This window comes from Polyodon spathula, chromosome 3 (genome assembly GCF_017654505.1).
Source record: "Polyodon spathula isolate WHYD16114869_AA chromosome 3, ASM1765450v1, whole genome shotgun sequence".
In the NCBI taxonomy this organism is placed as follows: Eukaryota; Metazoa; Chordata; class Actinopteri; order Acipenseriformes; family Polyodontidae; genus Polyodon; species Polyodon spathula.
The window spans coordinates 89,728,877-89,755,028 of NC_054536.1; the positions used below are offsets into that span (position 1 = coordinate 89,728,877).

The 26,152-nt window shown below is 37.3% G+C and overlaps 1 protein-coding gene across 7 annotated transcripts in view; it reads right to left on the bottom strand.

Moving 5' to 3' along the window:
• The window catches only part of LOC121313605 (hyccin-like), a 41,181-nt gene extending 17,392 nt beyond the window's left edge, over positions 1-23,789 (bottom strand). For 2 of the 7 annotated variants that reach the window (XM_041246308.1, XM_041246315.1), the window contains exons 1-4: positions 23,629-23,789; positions 2,668-2,749; positions 2,062-2,163; positions 1,337-1,516 (exon numbers count right to left, since the gene is read on the bottom strand). In XM_041246308.1, the coding sequence (XP_041102242.1) occupies positions 1,337-1,516; positions 2,062-2,163; positions 2,668-2,718 (333 nt within the window). In that variant the 5' untranslated portion in view covers positions 2,719-2,749; positions 23,629-23,789. Of the gene's footprint in view, positions 1-1,336; positions 1,517-2,061; positions 2,164-2,667; positions 2,750-4,963; positions 5,205-5,255; positions 5,344-8,850; positions 9,035-23,628 lie in introns of those variants that run through there. The other 5 variants (XM_041246311.1, XM_041246309.1, XM_041246310.1 and 2 more) reach the window with 5 other exon arrangements.
• Positions 23,790-26,152: the final 2,363 nt, after the last annotated feature.

Here is a 26,152-nt window from a genome sequence, read left to right on the forward strand (position 1 = left end):
GTGGTATCCCGCTTGCAGCTTGTTCAGGATACAACTGCTAGAATTCTGACTAAAACAAGGAAAAGTGAACATATTACTCCTGTTTTGGCATCTTTGCATTGGCTCCCTGTGCAGCATATATAAGAATTTGCTGTTAACTTACAAGGTCCTGAATGGATTAACACCTAGCTATTTGCAGGAGTTACTGACCCCATACCTTCCAAACCGCACTCTGAGATCACAGGATGCATGGCAGCTGGTTATTCCTAGGGTCAACAAAAGCAACACGGGAGGAGGGAGGGCTTTTACTTATAGAGCTCCTAAATTATGGAATGCTCTGCCTTCGTTTGTCAGGGAAGCTGGGACTGTTACAGTTTTCAAGTCAAGACTAAAAACGCACTTTTATTCAATGTTTCTTGTATTAGATTGTTTTAAATTTAACTTTAAAATTGCTGCTTTTGTATTATTATGTGTATACTGTTATTTAAATGGTCTGACCTTGGCAGTTGTATGTGTGACATGCTATAAAAATGTATTGTGTTTTTTTTTTCCTTTCTGCTATGTACTGTAGTGTGCTTTGCGATACTTTTGTATAAGCAGCGCTATATAAATGAAATAAATACTTATGCAGTACCTGCTCCGTCTCAAGCATGCCTGTGCAATCAAAAAGAATCTGCTCAATCATTGCTGTTTATTAGAATTAATAATAGTCACATTTGTCTGAGTCATAAAACAACAGGCTTGTTTATCTACTACTTCCTTGTTACACTACTAAATTACATCTAGATGTACTTCCATTAGAAGTGTGTTTGTGAAGTCATACAAAGCATCCCTATGAGGAAAGAAAATGTAACACCTCTCACTGACCGGCTTGTCAACATGAAGCAAAACGGACAAAATGACTGCAACAAAAGGGTTCATTTTATTGGACGATACCCAAATCTAATCTAACGCACAGTGTAATTCAATCACAGATGTCATGGAATTTAAAGCCAACAATTTAAAACATTTGGATTTTATCATTCGGAAATCAAAAAGTCATGGCCAATACACGGCTTCTAATTAGGGTCAGAGATCACCATAACATTTGAACAATTTCAAGCTTTTCAAGAATCCACAGCTGTGTGGTACAACATTAACAAAAACATAAATGCTCCCCTTTTATGGGAATGCACAAGAATATCAGCAATAGCTTTTTTTTTTTTTTTTTTTGCACAGGGGGTGCAGACACATTCAATTTACAAGATAGTCACTGCTGTGAAACATTTGAGAACAATGGCTTCAGATGTACGTCTAGAGAAAAACCAGGAAAGAAGTGGGACAGTGGGAAGTCAATTAAACACATCCATTCACTTACTAGATTGTATATGCCCAGGAGAAGGGCTTCTCTGCAGCCAGTGCTGTGCAGGTCTCTGTTGGTGCAAATGGAAAGGTAGCTCCAGATGAACTCTGGAAGGAACTGGAGAGTAAAGCGCTGCAGGCTGACTTCTCCACTGCGGTAGAACTCAAACAGCTGGTGACACACAGGCTCCAGGAACTTCAAACACATGAGACAGGGGGGCAGACAGACACAATCTTCAATTTACTTTATAAAAAGGCGTACAGCAGTTACCTGTTGGTTGTAATTTAATCATATTTTAAAAGGGTCACGATTGTGAGTCCAACCAGAATCAAACAGGATAAGTAAATTAAGTCAATTAAAGTTCCCTATGTGATATGGGGGGTACAACTAAGTACTGGAACTACTAATTTAGAGAACAACCGTTCACTCACGGTTCTTATTTGTAACGTGCATCTTGTGTGTGGCTGGCTCACTTGTTTTATATTCCAAAAGGTGGCCAATAATTCCACATACACATGTACCTTTGGGTTCTGAATGTACTTACTGTACCATTGTATTAGAGAAGTTGATAATCCAGTAAAAGTGGTTTGAATGGTCAGCTGATCAGGGGGTCTCATTAAATGCTTCTGTCCCAAAGCACAGCTGGCCAAGCTAGAGCAGACGCTATACTGTTAAACCACTGTAAGCAAGATAATGCAGTGTGGGTCAGTGAAGCAGGATCCCATGGCTAACGGACCTACCTCACTCTGGGGTTCCTGGATAACACGGTACAGAGCTGAAACCAAAGCAGCCTTGTCTTTTAAACCTGCAGCATAGCTTGGTATGGCCGTCTCAGGTAGAGTCTAAATTACAGCAACCAAAAAGAATAGTTACTGTGACGGCTTCATACAGGCTTTTTGATTAGTATCTTGATACTTATTTTCCTTTAGTTCTTTACATAATCCTAAACATTGGATTTACTATTGGTTCTATATCTTCATTTGATGAGGACATTCTCTCACATTGGTGATATGCATTTCAGATTTATTTCGTTTCTAGCATCCAATATAATCCGACAGTATGGAGCACCCATATATTTTCATATTCTACTAATATTAATTTCACTATCAATTGTAAAATACAGAACTGATGTTCATTTAAAATTATTTTCTGACTTTTGCCTAACTGCATTAAATTCAGAGCTGACATTTCAAGCTACCTGCTGATTCTCAAAGAAAGCAGACTTGAATCAGGATCATGGCATTCTCCCAATCACATTTTTTTGTTGTACAGAAAAAGTAATAAACTAAATAAATAAATACATAAACAAATAACCACATATCCCTAACTTCTCAAAATTACATTACCTTGAACTCTGACAACCACTCCTCCACTACCCCTTGGTCCATATCCAACATCTTCCAGCATTGGCTGTTTTCTTGTATTTACCTTCAAAAAGAAAATAACACCAAATGTATACTGATGCAAGGTTCAATCCATCAAGCTCAGAAATGCAGCGACAAGTGCAGTAGATCCTAATCGGACAAATTATGCATTTTCGTACTTTTGGGGCAGGTCACAAGAAATGTGCCAAAAACTAAGTGTACATGTATCAAGCAATACTGTCCCTTGACTGATGCCTTGAAGCATGTCAAAATCAGACACTATTGCAGGGATGTCCGTCTCACTGAAAAGATCTTCAGCTCTTTTCTTTCATGCTGTAGCGTGGATATTTTGGGTGTTAACATAAAAATGAAAACAGAGACGACAAAGGCATTTAAACCTCATAACCTCATGCCAGATATTATCTTAAAGCCAACAGCAATACAGATTTGCAGAACTCACATTTAATTTACTCCTAGAACCACAGGCACATTCTGTAGTAATAATCATAAGCCTACAGATATTGAACCAAGTTTGCATTCTATTAAGATCATGTAAAGCTGCCTACTACTCAGCACCATTATCCACATAGAATAGTACATCATGTTATCAACAGATGCATCACAATGGTCTGTCCTATAGATGAGCAGCACATCGTTGACGAAGTTCTAGTAGGGTCCCCAGAACAGATCTGTGTAATATTTATGGATACAATTAGTTTGTTTTGGTAGTAAATTTGAATTGTATTATAATTAGAAGCACTATATTTAAAAGAAAACACAGCCTTTAAATATTATGGACCAGTGTACAGACATAATAATAAGCAGCAATTGATTTAAAATAATTTGAAAAGCAATTCGTAGTGATTTATTTATTTATTTTGGAAATTCACCCCCCCCCCCCCCCATTTTAAAATGACAGTATTAAAAGGCAGTTGTAACTTTCAAATATTCCTTTACAATGTATAATGTAAGATATATGGATTGCCAGGATTTACCTTTTCAATACACTTTTGTAATGCTATACTGTGAATACTGGACAGAGCTACTGCATTGCTTAAGCAGCAGTGCCCGTCAATGAAGGCTCTACTGTGTGGCACTGAACGGAGACCCAAACTGAAGACGAGGGCGCTAACAAAAGCTAAGATCAACTACCACTACGCATGATAGCTAAATGTAATGCTTGAAGATTTTACACATAGCAGTTGTGCTGCACAGCTTGACTTTGCATGCTATACAGCTTCCTGCCTTTGTTGTTTCCGGCGTCTCCATTGTGAATATACTGTGTGTGGCAGCTGGAGAATGGAATATAAAAAACTCGGGACAGCTAATTGTAGTCATCCTGGGAACTGCTGGAAACACATGACCAGTAAGAACTGGTTTCCAATAATTTTTTTTTTTTTTTTAATTAAATAAATCTTTATCCCCCCTTAACCTAATCTACCCATCTGTCAACCACATTTTTGAAAGTTAAATCTATATAATAAATACAATATTCTGTATTTGGAGCGTCAAGATTCTTTATATTCCAATAGCACGGCGATAAGTAAGAAATAAATGGCTTAGCAACTGCTAGTTGTAGTTTTCGATGTACTGTAAAGTAACACTTTTGAATGAAAGTCAATTGTGAGGCAGATCACCTTTCTTTTGCAGTGGCTACTCCAATAATAATAATAATAATAATAATAATAATAATAATAATAATGCAGCCTATACTTAAAGTAAAGGGCAGAAATTAAACTCGAACAAAATAGTGCATGGGATTGTTTTACAAGGAAGGAGTGTCAAGAAAAAATAAAAAACACCCTGTAGAATTGCTAACAAGACAGTATAAATACAGACACAGTACATTCTTGCTCTAGCTTATGGTAGTTCAGCCCATTCTGTTTTAAATAGACATTACCATTTTTGGTTGTGGTTACAATTCCCTACTGAGTAAGGTATGCATGCTGTTTCAATAGTGATCATGGGCTGAAAAACCTCTTCATATGCTAGAATGTGGCTTGTATTGTAAACTTGGGGTGTAGTTTAAACTCCCTATATAAACCCTTGGTCACACCCTTATTCCCTGTCTGGACTTGCTTTTCGTTATGCTTTGTGTACAGACCCAAGCTTCAACTTTAATACAATAGATAAACAAATCAATTGGCATGTGAGTATTTTGCCAATTTCGCTTTACTGACTTAAAAATATCTTGCTATCTAAAAACAGCACTATTTATTGAACTTCTCCAACTAAAGCGCTAAGAAAAAATTATTAATAAAATCAATACCCTACTTACACGGATCCGAAATCCCTGACACTGACATCATCCCTCCACTGGGCAGCACAGCAAAAAGCTTCACTGAAATGATCTGTCTCTCCTGCTGCTGAAGCTGCCATTATTCCTTCCTACCCAGACCCTGCAGGGCCGGTGTCTAGGGTCTGATTCCACTCCTACTCCCTTTGGCTCCCTTGCAGCTGCCCAGGGTATGAATCTACTGCAAATTCAGATTGTGTATTATTATTAGCTAAATTAGTCAATTCAGCCCCTCTTCATAATAGGGAACAAAGGTGGAAAAGAACAAACTTACAAGATATTCAGCCCCTCCACACCTCTTCTCCATGTGACTGACTTGGATTCTCATACGGATTTATCCTGTTTTTCTTCTTGCTAACCCCACTCCCTTCCTGTTCCTGCCGCTCCTCCTCTCTCGCTACAGCTTCAAGAACCTGTCCTACCTCCTTTTCTCAACCTCTACGATTCTTTCTGTCAATCAGGACCTGCTATGTGAAGACATACAGGACTCTTTCATTCTTCATTATTGGAATTGCTTTTAAATACAGCATATTCCTCCAGTCCTTCCAATTCTGGATGTCTTCTTACAGGAACTTCTCTCTCTCCTCAACCATTTTAATATATCACCTGCCTAGGGCAGGACATTCACCTCCCTCTTGCTCACATAACATAACATGCTATACTTTCCAGGAGAAGACTCTCCCTGCGCATAGACGCCACCTCAATAAGCATCGGCAGCTAACTCTGCAACCAATGGGTTCTTCCTTCAGGGAATCTACTCCTCAACAACAGTCTTCTCCTTTTCCTTCTCACTCCATCAATGCAATCGGCTGAGGGCTGAAGGCCTCAGCAGCCCAAATATTTCAGACTCCCTCAATGAAAGGCATCTGCTGGATCCCGCTCAACCACCCTTGCGTCCCTCTACTCAATGACTTTCTTCCCCCCCACCCCAGCAGAATCCCTCTTTCAGATCCAGACCCTTCTACACCCTTGACTTCGGCATCACACTGGTCAGGCACCACTTGATGGTCCCTCTTCCCCAAAAGCTGGACTGTATCCCCCTCCCTCATCTCTTCATTCTGGACATTAATATGTGGTCCCCCTGCAACACTGGAATGGCCTATCCACATTCTATCAGGACTTATTTTCCACTCCTATGACCTCTCCCGCTATACTGATGCCTCCTCCATTGGCTTCTACTCTTCTACAACCAATCATACTCCAGGTTCTGACCCCCTGAAATTCAATTTCCTCCACCACAGTTAAAATCTGCAGCGCTCCATGAGATCTACAGTCCCCCTTTGTGGTCGCAGCTCAACAGTGGACCATTCCTGGTGGAGGAAATCAATCCTGTTTTCGGTAACACACAAGCTATAGTTAATATCATCAACAAAAGACTGTCTTCTTCCACCTGCATCATGCAACTCCTGCACCATCTTGTGCTATTGCACCATCTGCATCCACAGATTATCCTCCTGATATGTGCCTAAAATGCCAATGACTTCAAGCAACTTATTCCACCTCAACTCCACAGTTTCTTCAGTCAGCGACCGCCAAAATGAGCTTAAAAAAATAAATAAAAATAGAACACTCACCTGGAACCATCGGCCTTTTCCTCACACCAGCCACACCACTTCCACCATTCCCATTGCGCCTGCCCCTGCCACCGAGCTAACAATCTTCAATCCTGCTTCTGCTCCCAAATCCAACTCCTCCCACTTCTACGGTGCAACATTATTGAAGGCTTTCTAGTTCAGGCACCTGGTTCCTTCAGCTCATCTTTCCACCTGCCTATTCCCCCATTCAGCAATTAATATTCCATTACATTCTTCCCTGTGCAATCTACTCGCTTCCGACTAAGATTACACAGCCATTGCCCACACGCCTTCCACCCTCCCTTCCTACAAGACGGGCTGGTCTGCCTTCACCACCTTATGTAGATACGCTAAAGTGCCAATTTAAATCAAGATTGATTTTTTTTTTTCTTTAAGAGTTTTGTTTAGTTTGGGTGTTTCTCATAGTTGTTGTCTGATTTTAAGGATGTTAAAAATGTCTTATTCCCAATCCAATAACTACGCTATTACTCGGTTAAACGCATTTCTAAATGGTGTTGGTCATGTCAGCCTGCCCCAAGCTTTACTCCAGTACCAGTAACTGAGCATATGAAAATGAATAAATACAAAAATGTGAATACAGACTAGCTGTGGTGAACACTCCTAGGTACATGGGATACTGAGACCTCCACAGGGAGCAGTGGAACCATTTTTATACATTGCATTGCATAAGACTACTTCATAATATAAACAAATTATTGGACAGGGATGAAAATGGAAAATGTTGTCTTTTACATTGCTGTTATTTTTTGCGTTTTATTAAAATGTCCTGTGTATATAACACATAACTCTGCATAAAAAAATCATCTCTGAAATGCGGTGTCAACTTTATTTACTATTTATTTCAGGAATAAGCAAAACAATGTTTAACTTTAACTGCCATTTGGCATAACTTGTTTTGCAGTTAATTCACTGTGGTAAAGTAAGGCCTACACAACATATTCTTTACTCTTGCGATACAGTATTTTTCTGCTTTGACGTGTTACTGTAACATCTTGCTGCAAAACACAGGCACACACACGAGCCCCCCCACCCCCCCTCTGCTCCTGCTATGTGGCCTGTGCCTGCATTTTGAGCAATATAATGGCTTATTATTTTTTGAAAATGAACGAATATGTGAACAAATATTTACATTATGAATGAATACGCGAACATGAAAATCCTGTGTTTGTCCCAGCACTATTTATCTGTATGGCTTTATATTGATGTTTTAACATGTTCACAGAGTTTAAGAATGTAATATTAAAATAAAAGTACGTAATTAATTTGCAGTCAGTGTAAGACTGCGAAAAAAATGAGCCGAGCCGATAAAGAACCTTGTAGAGCACACACGTGGCTGTAAAATAGTTCAAAGTAACATTGCAGTTAAAATAGAAGGCTCTTTTTAAATGCCTACCCCATTACCATTAAATATTGTACAGTATTTAAATCGAGATTACTCATGACTTCAAGGTAATGTTGCATTTCACACCCTGAAAAAACATTTTACTCTCTCAGTGTTAAAATTAGAGGATACGTTACTCCCAGACCCAAAACCTTATCTGGAGCGCTGTAATAAACAAATGACTTTCCATCTCATGCAAAGTAGTACAGCATCAACAGTACAATAACATAACTGTTTGCAACTCTGGTTTTAGGATTGTTACACCATATTGTACAGTACCAGAACTACGAATCCAGTCTGTTTAGAAAGACCTCTTCATATATACATATAAATACATGAGGTTGTAAAACAAAACCATTAATGAGAGACGTTAGACATTGGTTACTTCATAGGGGTCCTATACTTACTCACATTTCACAGGTAAACAAATAATCTCATATAATGCTGTGCTTCACTATAGACCACTGAAGACTACAGCTTACAAAAAGTAATCTGCTGCTCTTTCATTTTCATAAGGGTTGAAGGCTGATTCTACTAGCTCTTATCATTTCCTTACAGTAAAATGATGCATGAGAAAAGCCTGTTATTGTATTGCATGGTCCAGAAACATATACTCAGTTTTATTAATATATAAACATTATGTAAACAATAGACACTAAATGGTTCATTTTTGCAGTAGTTCACCATTTCATTCAGGTTACTATATCAATTGCCACTGTACTACTATATAGTACAGCACATTATACTGTAATATAAACAAAAATTAAAAGTACAGGTATTTCTGCTGTAAAAGAAAAAAAAAAAAAAAGCTGACACTTCCATATTGTCAAAAAACTACAAATCCCAAAACAAAGCAACAGACACGACTGGGGAACAAAAAGACCAAGACTTACAGCAAAAGTATCTGGCAGCTCTCAGTGTAGAAGAAATTTCTGAGAAGGCAGGAAAAGGCTGTCATTCCTCATTTGAGAAGTAGAATACTTTGTCTGTTCCCCCCGAGTTGCGAAAGATTGTTTAATTCAAAAGGGTTGGTCCAGGCAGACTGAGATGCCAACCACAGATCATACCAGAACGCAAAATGCAGTTTGTCTTAGTACGTGGTGTTGATTCAGTAGCGAGCACACATCCAATCGCTGCTTCTGAAAGCATTATCCGACCAATCTTGTTTAGCAGAGCACTTGGCTACTCCTACATATCAAACAGCCACACCCCTTCCCAAAGTGATTCACTCACTGGCCTAATCTCACAATAAGCTCTCAAAAATACCATCTACTGCAGCTGATATTAGCCAAGTACAGATTCCATGTTGATGTAATATAGTATATTGTGCTTAGAGTATGTGGCTACAATTACTATTTTACAACACATAAGGCCAGTCATTTTCAATACAACTGTTCAAGCCCAGTAACTGCTTTTTCTCAGAGTGTGACTGCAATTTAAAAAGCAAATCAAAATGTATGTACAGTACTACAGTCTTCTCTTTTTAGAAAAGAGTCAAAGTTTGACTGGCATTATTGTATTGAATTCTAAATAGTTTTTCACAGAAAACAGAGTAACTGTATTTTGCACACAACGGAAAATAACAGAATAAAAATGCAGCTGAACAAATGTGTATACTGCTGCTGATACAACAAAGGTGGCAGGATACTATTTCTTTGATTGCCTGATGTTAAATAAAATATAATTTTTTAAATGTCTCCTAAAATTCTAGGTGTTGCAAAACTTTTAGCCATAGCTGTACACCCTGCTACAGTACTGCCTTCTTTTTGATATTCACTTGCATTACAGGATGCAAATTATCTTCTGTTCATTTTCAGAATGCTCAAAGGACTTCAACAGTACCTGCCAATCTCAAAAGCAGTGACATGACGTATAAACCAGCTGAAATTCTCATACAACGGCACCTTTACATACTGCACACCATGTCGGAAAACAAGCACATTTAGTATGCAAATCCATTTCTCTGCCGTACTGTGCATTGCTACAATCGTTGTGTTAATCTCTGGACTCCTAAGGCATGCAAATCATTAGTTCTCTTTTCCTTCCACTGCTTTCTTTCTTTGACTTAAATCTGATCTTCATGTGGGATTCACAAGAGCTCTTTAATGCTAATCTTCAAGAGATTATACTTTCCCTATTCTCCAGATATCTGCGTACCAGCGGCCAACTTGTTCTGAATCCCTGACTCCAATCACAGTGGCAATCTGGGGAGGAGACGGGGCATTTCAGATTATCATTCTCATAGAAGGGTACTCGTTCTGGATTTTAAAATCTCTCTGTGGGCTCAAAGAGATGCGCTTTTTATCCGAGCAGCACCTTGAAACCATGACTGTAATGCTGTGTATGTAGGGCCTGCAGTACATCCTGATTATGAAACAGTACAAGACACTAAACATGGCTTGTATGGTAAGTTATTACAACAATACAAATCTGGAAAACCTGTTTTACGTGCTTTTTAGGGCTTGTTAATATTGTGAACAGGCAATACTGTAACATTCAAGGGCCTTTTCACATATGGTTTGTTTTCAGTGTGGTTCATTTGGAAGAGGAGAGAGAAAATTAAAATAACTCAAGACGTTTAGTATACACATCATACTTCAGTGCAAACTACTCTGTTCACTTTGAAATTTACACTGTCCATTTTGCTTGTTTGCTTCCACATTTTTCCGAATGGATTTTGCATTCACATAGCACTAAAACAAACTAAAGACCACCTCAGTTTGTTTGGTGCATTCATATTTATATGTACTTTTTTTTTCACTATGCTCAACATAAGTGCACAAGCAAGCCAAGAGTGAATGTAAACCTTTATGCAATTTACACATATTTCAAACTGCAAAATTGTACACGTTAGACAGCTAGTACTGTAGGTCAATTACAGGAGTGTCTCTTACACAGGGGTTCCAAAACTGAGCTGTGGGGCTGTACACAGAAACTGGCACGAAATGGGTGTACCGCCCCACCCCCCACCACCACAGTATTCCTGAACAAACTGGCAGCCAATGTAGACCACAGCTCAAACGACCAGGGTTTCCATACAAATGTAAAGTTCCAGGCTGAAATGGTATGCTGGATAAACCGGGAGAAAAGCTTTCATCTGATACATACACAACATCATACATGTGTGACCTTTCATACAGTTGGAATAGTAAGTCAGAAGCCAGTTACGTTTTTTTTTTTTCACTATTTTTAGTAAAACATTACGGTTACTTAGAGTCGCTTACTTACTGGGCCGGATCAACCTCCCCAAGTTTCAAATCCTGGGGTGGGATGCAACGGACAGATTTTTTAAGTATTCCTTCATATACTAATGTAATGAAAAATAAGTCTGGGTTTAAAAACACATCTCTTTATAAAGCGTACTGTACAGTACTGTACACTAGACAAGGAATGACTATATAGTACATTACTAACAATGTAGTGCAGGACAAATTATGACGCACTGGAATCTTAGAACAACTACTATTAATGTTATACACCAGCATATTGGGTATTTTCATTTTTATAAGTATTTTTAAAAGCCTTAAAGCAAGTTTCGCCTGAATAATCAACCTCACAGCCCTAATGAAAGCTTTAGCATCGGTTTCAATCAAAGACAACTGGTAACAAGAAATATAAGAATAAGATGACTAATTTGCTTTGTCGTTTGCTTTTAAGAAAACAAATTCCTCTCCAGTCTGTTCACAGATGACTCACAATGACAAGGGTATTTATTAGCAGAGAACATTTTCCATTGCAAGCAATATTCTCAGCCCTTCCACATCATGTGGAGGAGACTGTTCAAGCAGCAAATCTTTCAGCTGGACAGTCTGACGCATTAGATCCACAGCAAGGAACGGTTATCCTTTAGTAAAAGGCATAAAACACTACTATAAATCACATTTCAGAGACTACCTTCCTGGTAAACGCATCTTTCTATATCTTTAAATAAAAATAAAAAAATGAGAGTGTTGCTGTGGCAGAGCACAGCTCTGCTCCTTAGAAATTGGCAGGGATGGGGTTAAATTCCCCTACCTGCCTTGGTTCATTGTGTTCAGGTGGCTGGGGTTGATTAGATGATTAGTTTAATTAACGATCAATCAGCGCCCAGCCACCTGACATAAAAGGAGGCCTCTGCTTTTCATTTGGGAGGAGGGAGCTGAGGAAGCAGGTTGGTGGTTTTTGGTGTGTGATTTTTGAGATTTGTGAATCCAGTGAAGGTATTGCCCAGCCTGGAAATTGTTATTTTTGTAAGTTTTGCTTTTTGTCTTTCTTTTTGTGTTTAAATTGCTTTGTTTTGGCCCTTGTGCCCTTTTATTTTTGTGTATTTATAATAATAACATTTTTTTTTTTCAAAAAAGTAAATACTGCTCTGAGCCTCTAGGTGGTGCTATCCCACTGCTGACACCAAATGTGGCAGGCTGGCGAGTGGATAGAGGTCCTGAGACAGTCTGTAGTTCAAAAAAATAATAATTGTATTATAAATACACAAAAATAAAAGGGCACAAGGGCCAAAACAAAGCAATTTAAAACACAAAAAGAAAGACAAAAAGCAAAACTTACAAAAATAACAATTTCCAGGCTAGGCAATGCCTTCACTGGATTCACAAATCTCAAAAACCACACACCAAAAACCACCAACCTGCTTCCTCAGCTCCCTCCTCCCAAATGAAAAGCAGAGGCCTCCTTTTATGTCAGGTGGCTGGGCGCTGATTGATCGTTAATTAAACTAATCATCTAATCAACCCCAGCCACCTGAACACAATGAACCATGGCAGGTAGGGGAATTTAACCCCATCCCTGCCAATTTCTAAGGAGCAGAGCTGTGCTCTGCCACAGTTGCATAGTACTGTAGGCTTAAAACTTGCAGAGGTTTGTTGATGGATTCAGCATCATGGGTTGACATTTTCTCTTCACCAAACAGCAGTGAAGCTGTGCTTGTCTCTTTGAAATAAAACATGATTGGAATTTATCTGGCTGTAAAAAACATTGTGAAAAGCTTATCTGCAGTATCACATTTATTGGCAAACTTGTTTTTTTTTTTTTTTTATCTTCAATAGCCTGTTATTGGTAAATAGTTAGGTTTCGTACTTTTCGTCTGTCTTTTTTGACCTCTTCAGCGTTATTTCAACTGTACAAGCTGCACAACAACTGCTTTCTTGCAAGTACTGCAGAGCTGCAAATGTGTTGGAGGAGAAATAAACTATGTGAAGATACATTAAAAAGTGTGAATTAGTCTTCATACAACCAACCAGACAATGTGGTGTCTGGAAACAAATGCTCAGTGTGAAATATTAATGGTGGATTAGGAAGTTAGCCTTCCGATACCCAGATTAACTTTGCCTAGCTTCGAACACGTGCATTTTGGCTTCCACCTGTTCAAAGAACATGGACAATACATTTTTTTTTTTTTAAATTTCTTTACATGCCATGGTAGTGACAAAAGCTAGCTAGTTGATCCCAGGGGTACAATTACTACACAATATTTTAAAAAGGGAAACAGGTGCCAGTGTTACCCCATGAGTGACAGGAACAGAAAGCATACTTTGCATCCAGTAAGAATGTGCTACTTTGCACAATATGGAGTGTACTATAAAATAGCTTTGACTGCATTTCATATCTGACAACTTAAACAGGTAACACAACTAAGAAATGCATAGTAAAAGTAGACCTACTAAATGCTTAATTAATTGGTTATATATTATTATTATTATTATTATGGGTAACAAAGATAGTTACACTGCACTGATGAGCCCAAACTGGGTGAAACCTGTATGCCTTTGCTCTGTTCTAACTTTTAAAACGCTGTGAATGTAAAGCATTTTAGCAACTTTCACGTGATTTGATTGGCTCTTGTAATGCTGAAATTTACATATCCAGATTACCCATAATTGTAATTACTGCTTTCTCCCACCTTAACTTAAAAGCCACTTTATATGTAAATAACTTTTTTGTGTACAACAAAAAAGTGTCTAGCCCCGTCTACTTACCTTCCTGTTTTCAGGAAGTTAAATCCTCAGATTTACTACGATGCTCGGTTTAGAATACTGATAATTAATTGCACAGTTCAACACCATTGTGACACAAACCCTGGGCTATAACTCCTCCCCCCCCCCCCCCCCCTCCGAAAAAAAAGACAGCTATCAAGAGCAGTAAACTAACCCACATGCAGAACGGCATCGCAAACTGTATCTACATATTCAATCAACGTTATACCACAGTGAAGAAAATGAGAACACACATCATATCACTATGTTTTCCTTCTGCATATCTGAGCCTAATTTAAAAGCATGGGTTATCTCGACTGAAGAGACTTAAAAAAAAAAAAAAAAAAAAAGTCAATCATTTACAGAAAGCGGTTCTGTTTCCATCTTTCTTTAATTATCATATTTATAAAGCACTGTTAATATACACCCTGACACAACTCTAATATATTTCCATTATTAAAATCCTATGTTTACAGCACTGTAACTGTGTCAATCAAATTCAACTACTAAAATCACAACACTTCAAGACTTTAAGCTTAATTTATTTTTGTAAATGCCCAAGAGATGAGATGCTACAATGATAAATAATGTTGTTGAACTGCGAAGAGTTTAGGCTCAGACTCATTCATTCTAATGCATTAGTCCAAACTCTACCTGGATTACTGCAGTTGAAAACTGTTTAGTGCAAACTGTTAAAGCTGCAGTGCCCCATGTTCTTTTCAGCCTTATACTCTGGTGTGTGTCCAGCGTTGTCTTGCTTTTTCAGAAAGATGATTTACCCGTTTGTTTATACTGTGTTTTGCCCCACACATTATAACACGTTTTCCCCTCACTCACTGTTATCACTCTGTGATAAAAACAGTCTTGGCCCTGCTGCAGCACCACTGCTGTACTTGCAGCAGGAAGTTATCTACATCTTCGAACTCCATGTTTTGAAGGGTCCTGTGAAATGGTTTTAACTACTTGTTTAGCAACCTACTCTTGCTTTTTGCTGACTAAACCTAGAAGTTATGGATCAGAAGTTATGGATCACCATACTAGTGTCTTTGTTTCTCATTTTACATTCAAGACTCAGCCAACAGGTCAATTAATATTAACAAACTACCAAAAAATACATCTCATACACAACTGTATGAAGTTTCATATTTGTTTACTCTATTTATTTTTTTTGTTCCTTATAATAGTGCCGTTGCTACTTTTCCAATATTTCCTCGACACTGATTACGCTGTATGGTGCTTGTCATTCATTCCCAGCATACCAAGGTCTATGAACATGCAAATACGATTGCTCTGGGCATTTGCTGTCCAGTGACCTGTCAATACAGCAGATGGTGGCTGTTAAATATGTATACCGCTCATTGCATAGTCATCTTTACATTCATGAACTAGATCAGCTACAATCACAGTATCATGCCTGGGATACAGTAAACTGGTCTTTTTTAATAAAGGCTGGAAAAGAGCAAATGTCTCCATCTCATTCCCTTGTCAGATTCAACAGGATACAAATTAGGAATTGCATACTTGTACTTCCTTGCCTCGTATTTTCTGTACAGTAGATAAGACTTGAAGTTTTCAGGTTTACTTTTGATCACGATTCCACTTTAAACTTATTTTGTTTTCTAATTAAACTCTGAAACAGATCACATGTTTTTACCTTCATATCCTGACAGAGCCCAATTCTGTTTCACTTAATTTTTATTTCAAACAGACGTGACAAATTACAATAATTTCTCAATGCTGATCCTAACTGCATTTCATTCTTGCAGTCGCCTAGTTCAGGGGTCTCCAACTCTGGTCCTGGAGAGCTACAGGGTCTTCTGGTTTTCGTTTCAACCAAGCTTAATTAGTTAAGATTAACAGGTGTTCCAGATCTTTAGCCACTGATGATGTAAACACCTATAAAAACCTGTTGGACAGGGGCTCTCCTGGGCCAGGGTTGGAGACCCCTGGCCTAGTTTATCCTTGTGCTTTTGTTATTTTCACTCGTTTTACAGAGCTGTCCTGACAGATTTTCTTTTCAGCATAAAATACCTAGTACAGAGTATACACTGATAGTAAGTCCAGCATTTAAAACCTCCTTGATTTGGAGCAAAGAAAAACAATTATCTTCAACCCAATCTTTAATTAGTCAGTTTCTCTTTATTAGGATGCAGATTTTGCACACAGCTTAACGACTACTAATTAACATTTAAAAGGAAGGTAGCGTTTTGGACAATAAAAACCGAAAAATTCAAGCTCTAAGTACAGATCAATTGCACTTTATCAGATACTGTATCTTATTACAGTAGGTAATGTTAATTCCTTACATTTCATTAGCAAAATTCATCATTTATTTGATAGAACCTGCTTTTCTGGGTTAGTATTTTACTTCATGTTGGTGAATAAGCACAGAGAGTGGTGATGCAACTACATGTGGAATCCCTTATAAATGTAATGAAACACAAAACATGCTGAAAATATCGGACAATCCACATATTATGAAATTCTTTAATCTTGATACTGTACAAACTGCGTCAAAACAAATGTGTTCTCCACCTCCGCCCCCGGAAATACCACCCCCGAATTATTTTAGATTCGAATTGTACAGAACAGACTGGTTTCTTTAAGGGAATATTCTGTTTATATTTTACTTAAAGCAAAAACAACATGGATGATATATATGCATTGCAAGCTCATTTGGGTTGGAAATATAAACAGTAAAACGGTATCCTTGGAGTTTGTTCCCCCTTTTCTAACGTTTCTCCTTGATGAGAAATCAATACTGTACCAACATACCACAGTGTTGGCTATTTCTTCAAAAAGAGTAGCTATTGTAGTAAGCCGTTTTCAAATTGGGGACATTGGTCCTATAGTCATCCCAACTGTATTACAGGAGACTAGTGCAATGCAATAAGTAGCATTACTGAACAAACACTCCTGCCCACTCCTTTACCAACTGACTTCTGAGGAATTAATCTGGAGTCTTACAGTAAAGCACATAAAGATATAGTTAGTGATCCCCATTTTAAAGATGGTTCAACAATATGGAGTGCTTTGATCAAGGCCTTTATATTTTCAGTTTCCATGACACCCAAGTCCAGCGGCTGTAGCCTCCACTGACCTACACCACAAATCTACTGTATGTAGATGAAGGTCCTTGCATGATACTTTCAATTATTTTTAATAATAATATGTATTTTAATTTCTAAAATAAGCAACAAAACTCTTGTTCATGGCATTTGCTGTTAAAATAAGCAAGGCTTTGCCTTTAAAAAGGCCTGTTGATTGGCCAATTTGTTTCAGCAATTCAATATCTCAGGGACACAATCTTGAGAGGAAATTCTCTCATAATTTTTACTGAAGTGTTACAGGTCATTAACTAATGATTTGATTCAGTAAACACAGATACATACTGTTGTGAAGGCATACAGTGATATTTACCTCACCGTGTGACAGCAATGACTATATCACTGTTGTTTTACGCCTTAAATCTTATAATTGCATATTGATTTATCATGTAAATAGCATGGATGTGATTTTGGTAAATTTTTACGAACGTTTAAATGCTATGCAGCATCAGCATTTAAACATTTAAACCATATCTACACACACACACACTTCATATTACATTCTGATATATTCTGACAGCTCCAGTTAATATTTTCTAAGCAAAGAAACCCTAAAAAAAGCAAATAATGTTTTACCTTCAAAAGACTTTACTACACAGTACAAAATAAAATAAAAACACATACACACCAAAAGTATATATTGAAATGATTCTATTTAAATATCCTCTTCAATCAAATAATGGTTGTAATTAAATATGTCAGTGGAGATGGAACACATTTTCAGATATATAATGTATGTTTCTGTCAATTTAACAAACAAAAAATACACAAAAAAAAAAACCCAAACAGGAACCTAGTCAGTTTTTTGTTGTTGTTGTTTTTTTAAGTAACTTTGCTCAAAATGATATGGTTGTCACTAAAAAAAAAAAAAGTTTTAAATAAACAATTAATATGATCAAGCTCTTCAGCAACTTCACCCAGTGTACAGCGCTAATGCAAAATGGCTACAAGAAAGCGAAAGAGAATTGTGCTTACAACTGAAAATAAAGTTGGAAATACTTTCACTTCTGGAAGTCTGCCTCAGAGATTTAAAAGTTTGCAGTCTTTGATAGTAGGGGTGGGATTTTAGAGAAATATAGTACTTGAGCATTACAGTTTCTGAGTACTAGAATCCAACACCATTTTCCTTTACATACCAGCGTCCATAAACTTCCCAAACCAAGTCCTATTTTTAAATGCCAATCTAACACACAATCAATTAATATATTAGTAATTAAATGTAATGTTTCCCTTCTTGTGCAGTTAATTATATATGGTCAAATATATTAAATAACGTAACTTATTCAAATTCAAGAGTTATATGAAATTGTTAAAGAGAGACGCCTGGCCTACCTGTTTGAATTCTCACAGGTCCTTTACTTTAGTGCAGCAGTTCCAATATACAGACAAAACTAAACATAAACGGTCGTTCAGTCCAAAATCATACAGAACAATTTCAAGTGAAAAAAGCCATCCGCCTATGGCAAGATTGGGGAATGTGAAGTCCACTGACAAGAAATCTGCTGGAACACAATGTCCATATTTTCGCCGATTCCACTTTAAAAAAAGGTCTTTAACATTCCAGTCTGCTCGGTACAAAACCCAAACAAACAGCAATCCCACGTCAATTTGGAAAGAAATTAAATTCAATTAAAAAAAAAATTGAAATCGCAAGTTTAAGCTATTTCTGCTTCGTATTTAGACACACTCTGTCAATGACAGGCCAAAAACAGGGAGACCATGAGTCACAACACCTGGCCAAGATCGACAGATCATTTTGCAGAGTCTTCGTGATGTCAATTGTTAATCAGCACAATACAAAGTCACTGCACCTGCTCTAAAACAAAGCTTTTCATTTTTCGATCACATCTAGTGAATTTTTTCTAAATATAAGTGATAAGTTTCTTTTGATGCTCAAATATAAGTGACACGTTTCTTTTGATGCTCAGTATATAACAAGCCAAAGATAAATTCCACCCGTGTCGATTTTTCTGTTGAACCAATTAGAAAAACTACTTGGACGCAATTCCCAAGCCCCTACCCTTTTATAATATCTGCCATTACTGTGGCTCTACAGCAGGTGGATACACGACAGACTGACTGCATATGATGACAAATTACTAAAATTAATGTGTGTTTGGTGAAATTTGTCACAGGATCGATTATACGTCTGGCACATTATTCAACGTTTAACCACTTCTTTGAAGTTTATACGGGTAAGCGTTTAAAATTTCCATGTCTAGTAAATAGTACATGATTTAATTACAAGCTGAAAAAGCAGTATGTAGTCAGAGACCGATTTGTATTTTGAGTGTTGTTTACAGTAAAGCTAACATTCTTTCAATTATAGTCATTTCCATACTGATGTCTTCTAATTACTGAAGTACTGTTACAGTATCTGTATGTGCTATAATGTTCAGAAGCAAACTGCAGGCACAAAACAACTATTTTACTCTGGGTTTAGCTCCTGGGAATACAATTTAAATCAGAATATAAAATACCTGAAGCTCCTTTCAGCTGTTTCAAAGATTGTGAGGCTAGCGAACTTTATCAAAGGGCTTTGAAGTCTGCCGGTCTTCTTGCATTTTATCCTGGGTTAGAATCATTTGAGTGTCAGCACAATATCATGTGATTTACACAAACGCTACATCCTTTCCTGTTCCGTTTCTAAATAAACAAGATATGTTCAACATGTCATCTATGCCATTACTGGTTCAGCCTTATTTTTTGAAGTGTAGATACAAGCTTATGTACTGCATTACTGGTGCATCCCATAGGGTCCTTGCAGATGTCTACTGTTCCCTGCGCTAAAAACTAATCACACACTACCATCATTTAAGGTTTAATTCACTTTATTTATGACAAGCCAGATAATCACCCAAGCAATTAAATATATTCTTATCAAACATTTCTAATGAAATGCCCATTTTTGTACACAGTAAATAGAACAGAAATTATAAGGAATCCATGCACTGTTCTTACAGTATTTAGAGCCCATTTGACAACAATTGTGTTTCCTACTCTAACAGCTGTGGTAAGACCATACATCTATAAATTATGACCTTTTCAAAAAGGATGTCAGTCAGAAAATAACTTGAAAGAACCATGTTACTACTGTAAAAATGTACTGTAAACCACATTATTCCTCTTGAAATGTTGTTTTCCTACTCTATCTTGGACTTACCTAAACAGAGATGCAGGGACTGATTTTTTAGGCCGATTCTGATCAATAATTGGCAGACACCAAATATGATACCGACAGTTTGTTCATTATTAATAATACAATTACAAACCATCACTTGAAATCGTAATTTGACACAAACATTTATTAATCTTTAAACTGATCTAGGTATACTGCAAGAAGTGAATTTAGCAAAACACCAGTAACCAATAGCATGTTATATTTACTGAACTAAAAATGTACACTTCACTGATAGGCGGATTTACTAAACAGTGTTATTCAGAGGTTGCGCTACAACCGGCCTGTCATAAAAGCATATTTATAGATTTGCTTTTTAGATTTTGTGTTACACTACTCATATTGCATTTCTGTTTAACATTTCAAATATGAAATACAGCGTAATTATTATGAAAAACTAGTGCCCTTCTACACATAATTAAAAAAGACAAGCTGCATAAAAAAATGCTTTTATATAGAAATATGTTAGTGCATAAATATACTACAAAGAAACGGTAAATAATAATGTGCATCAAACATACTGGTGTCAGACACCTAGCGAAACACAGAAACTACTCAGAGCAATTTCTTCCCAAGATCCTAATACAGATTTTTGTTAAAATGCAAATAAAAGGTGTAAAAGCTATGTGGACTGATATATATTGCTTGCTGTATGCAGGTCTATTTACTTCTGGTAACTGACACAAATGTTCAAGCAATGCAGATGATGAAGTGTATGAAAAGAACCTTGTCCATCTGTGCTTGCTCCCTCCATTATGCATACTGTCAACCTGTCCCTGGACTCTGGCTCGGTTCCTGCTGCCCTCAAGCTTGCCAGAGTTACGCCGGTACTCAAAAAACCCTCCCTTGACCCGGCTGACTAATCTAATTTCTGTCCCATCTCCAATCTCCCTCTCAAAAGGGCCGTAGCCAGTCAACTGATGAAACACCTCACAGACAACAATCTGCTTGAATCTCTACAGTCTGGTTTCCAGCCGCATCACCGTACCGAATCTGCTCTGCTCTGGATTGAGAATAATCTCCTGCTCAATGCTGATGCTGGTGCGCCCTCTGTGCTTGTCCTTCTTGGCCTAACAGCTGCTTTTGACACCACAGATCAAGGCATTCTTCTTGACCACCTTCAGAAGTATGCTGGAATCTCTGGATCCTGTCTCTCCAGGATGTCCTTCTACCTGTCCGGACACATGCAGTCTGTTTTTTATGCTGGATGCAGTGGTGTTGCAAACCTCACTTGCGGTGTCCCCCAAGGATCTGTTCTTGGGCCCCTTCTCTTCAATATCTACATGCTTCCCTTGGGTCACCTCATCCGCCAACACAGCCTCATGTTTCACTCCTATGCTGACGACACCCAGCTCTACTTAAAACTCGACCCTGGAAGCCCCTCTGCCATGGTCCAGCTCTCTGCTTGCATTCAAAACATCAAGGCCTGGATGTCTGCCAATTTTCTTCAACTGAACACTAACAAATCTGAACTCCTTCTAGTATGATCTAAAACTAAACTTAAGAATATAAATACAGCTGCCCTGAACCTCAGAAACTGTCTGCTGCTGCCTTCCCCCACAGTACGAAGCCATGGTGTTGTTCTTGACGGCAACCTCTCAGACTCTTTGTAACTCTCTCCCAGCTTTCGTGCGTGATGCTCCCACCGTCACTCAGTTTAAATCAACTCTCAAGACCCACCTGTTCTCTCTTGCTTTCCATGCCCTTTAAGTCTGATATCTGTCACTACTATTTCACGTATTATGTTACTATCATGTATTATGCACTTTTCACTGTATTTAATGTGTTATGCATTGTTTTTTTACAGTATATCGTGTATTATGCATTTCTCTGTATTTGAAGCATTTTCTTGTTTTTACTGCATCTTGTAAAGTGCTTTGTGATGCTGGTCCACTATGAATAGCCCTATATAAAACAAAGATTGGTTGATGGACTGGAAAGCCCCAAGCACTGAAATGGTGGTTAACTTATTTTTAGACAGCATTAACAGTTAACACGGCAGAGTTTGCAACAACAAAAAATTACAAACACCTCTGCACCCACTGTGCTCCTGCTTGCCTCGCATCAATGCCAAGTTTGCTTCATTAATGGGGAGACCCACAGGCATGCAATAGCAATTTGTAGAGCGTGGATTGGAGGTGAAAACTCTGACCCCTACATTACACCACAGTATAACATCAAAGGTTTGAGACAGAGTTTTGAAGTATTACACTGAAGAAATAAGTACATTTTAATTGACAGGGTGTGGTTACAACACTTTAATAAATGGCGATGGCCACACCAATTACTTGGCTAAAATCAAATCAACCCTTGTAGAAAAGTGGCTGTACAGTCATCACTTTTGAGACTGCTCACTGTGAAATGGTACAGTTTGTGTGATCTGGGATAGATAAGCAACAATAAAGGTCTATCAATCTATAATACTGTCTTACCCATCATGACTGCAACTGTACTGGTACTGTATCAAGTGTAAAGGTAACTTTAATCTACACACAGGTCTCTACAGACAGGCGCTGCAAATCACAGACACAATAAAACATTAAACATGACATTTTTTGGATTTCTTTCATTTTCAATTTATATGCAGAGAACCCTATACCATATTTTCTGTGCCTGTGGCCTGAATGTTTAATAATCTGACGGTTTTGTATTTAGAGAAATACTTCGAATCTGTGTAGAACAAATTATACCATAGTAAGCAACAATCAAAAGTCAAGCCACCTTTATCTGTGTCTAGCATATGTGTACACGGTTGTATTCATACTTACACCGTGCATGAACACTCGTTTATCAACGGTATTATACGGCAGGAAGTTAATAAAATACTTTACAATGTTTACAAAAAGCAATAACTCAATATTTCAATAATAATTTGAGATTTAAATAATAATTAATTATTTTAATAACAATTACAATATAATGGAAATGTAATGCATTGCTATCCAATGAGCCAAAGCCCCGGATATATTAATAATGCAGGTTGGATTATAAGATAAGAAAACAGCTTTTTTATTTTTTTTTTTTAAATATATCTCTCTCTCTCTCTCTCTCTCTCTCTCTCTCTCTCTCTCTCTATATATATATATATATATATATATATATATATATATATATATATATATATATATAGTACAGTGAAGACAACATAAAATTAAAAACCAAGTGCCGTAAAATAACACATCAAAAAACTTTTTCACTGTACACGCCTCTGCAAAATGAACCAAAACAAAAAGATACATAGTGTCTTCCAGGCTCACAAACACAATAATGTCATCTACTGACTGTAAAGTTATATTAATAGTCCTATAATTTAGCTTCTCTAGTGCAGATACTTTTTTTTTTTTTTTTTTTTTTTAACAGTAAAAAGTGAACGGTAAAAACTACTGGTAGCTGGTTGCGTGCAACTAGAACTGTACATACCTTACCACCATGTCATGTTCCCAGCTCCTTGTTCTCCCTCCTTTCTTTTGTACCTTTCTGGATGGTGTAAACTACTCCTTAAATTAAATTAATTATTAAACACCTCGATAACTCCATCTTCATCACTTTCACAACGCAGACAAGCATGCTGCCTGCCGGGACTACAGATGGAGTGGCACTTTCTCAAAGCCAATGCAAGCAGCGCAACGGGGCTGTCGACAAACGGGAGCCAATCCATCCTGATCAAGGGGCGGACTAAACATTTTTCCATGAGCGAGGTAGGTTGCTCCTTTCTGAAAAAAAAGCGTCCAAAAACTGGATGGGCGGGCTTTCTGTGTGACGTCATTTTTTTTTTTTTTTTTTTTCCAGATACAGTAGATGACTTTTGACAGGTAGGTTTCCTCTGGGCACGTGTGTCTCAATTTTTGTCCACAGTTGTTTATACGTGTTTTTTGTGTAAAAATATTTTTAATTGTATTATTAAATATAGGTGATAAATAGCATAAAACAGCCTTGACCATGTTCGTTTCCACTACACAACAAGCACGCAATCCTTCGTACACGCATCATATCTTTGCTGGTAATAACATATATTTTGGAGTGCGGTATTACTGACAAATCTATAATTTAACATCTTATTGAGCATGAGCAGTTCAATTGCTTCTAAACATCAAAGTTATGGTATTAATATATTATAGCTAAACAATTACTGTTCTAGAGTTAGGTTTTTTTTTTTTTTTAATCAGTTAATCATTTCCTTTTGTAATCCCTAAGGCAAAGGGGAATTGCATTTCCAATGTAATGGTCAGAGGTGAAAACAGTGTGGCAGTGAAACGGTTAATCTTCACAGCACAACAAAGGAGATGGAACTTGACTGGGTGTCTTCACTAGCAATATAAGAAAGTTTTATTTTGATCAAACCGAAGAGTACCATTAACGTAGACCACACCTTTCTAAGTCAGCATGATGTGCAATTACACTACAGTATTGCAGTGAACCCACTTGTGATATTATATTGCTCAATTGATGAGGCATAACAGCAATGCGGTAAACTGCGCTGAAACAACTCGGGCAAGGTTATGTGTCTGATAAATGTAAAAAAATGACTTCCTATAGCTTAATTTAACCACGCTCCATTTGCAAGACTGTTTCAGTGGTTAAATGAAGCGAATAGGGCACCACAATAGGTCAGATGTCAGACAGCATCTGTTTTCTTTAGCAAGCCTAAATACCGGTTTATCTGAGAGCAGCTGTCAAAGTGAAAATAGACATTGGTGAAGAACTTCTTATTGATGGAACATTGGTCTATAAAATCACTAGGCTGAATTTCTACCTTGAGTGCATGGGCTGACAGATGTTCAGTACTACTGTGATAAGAAACACCATTGAAAACTAATTACAATGCATGAATCAGTTTCCAATGCTCAACTTGAACATCATGCTCAGTCTTCTCTCCATTTAATCCTCAGACAGTCTGTTTGTTTTGTTTCAGTCATACATTTTCTTAATCAAATCCCCTTGTGTGGTTTTAGTTCTTCCAATGTAAGTGAAGCAGCCTATACTGTATTCTCAAAGCCTTACCTCTGGTATTGGTCTTCGGTTGAAAGCGATTTGAAGTACTGTGCTCAGGCCAAGTTTGATGGTGAAAGTTAACCTTTTAATTTTCATTAAAAGCTCTTCTTGGGTTATATTAGAGGATACTATTTTAAAGTTTACTTTGTGTGGGGTTTAAGGAAACATAGAATGTTATGACCCAGTAAACTGGAATTATTTAATTAGTGAAAGTCTGCACCATGTGCCATAAAAATCTAAATGAACAGAATTGCATTAACGTTCTGAATGTATGCCCTGATAGAAATGTGTTATTAACATCACTTACGCTATTTCCTATGTTCACCCATATTCAAAAACCACCCAGGCTCATTAAAGCACAATAAATCAATCATTAAACTTTATTTTGTCTGTATGTTTAAATATAAATACATACTTCTGTGCATTGCTGAATAACAGAATAATGATTACAGGTCACAAAAAATTTGTTCTACTCTGTACATTTTCAAATGATATTCATTAGCTTTAGTTAATACATTTTGAATATCAAAATCATTCAACGTGAAACAAATTAACAAAAACAAACATGTTATGGTCTTCTGTAGAATTCTCAGTTTTACTCGTTATTTACATAATAGAAACCTGTCCCTCCTGTATTAAAAATAAAGGAGGAAGTAATTTAAAGTGTTGCTTACATACAGTGAACACATAATAAAGTACCTCTACTCTGTCCTTACTTGAAGTGTAGTGTGCTATATTAGTTATAAGAAATGCGTTTTCTGTGGGCATGGGATTCACTGCTCTTACTGTTGCAACAAATACTGAAATGGCGTGGATTATACACACACATATATTTTAGCCTTCCTTCATTAGAAATCGTTCATGGTAAACTATGAATTAGTATGTGTAAATGTTGCTTTTTTTTGTTATATAATACGGAATACAGAATAACAATTATATATTTTTCTTGTAT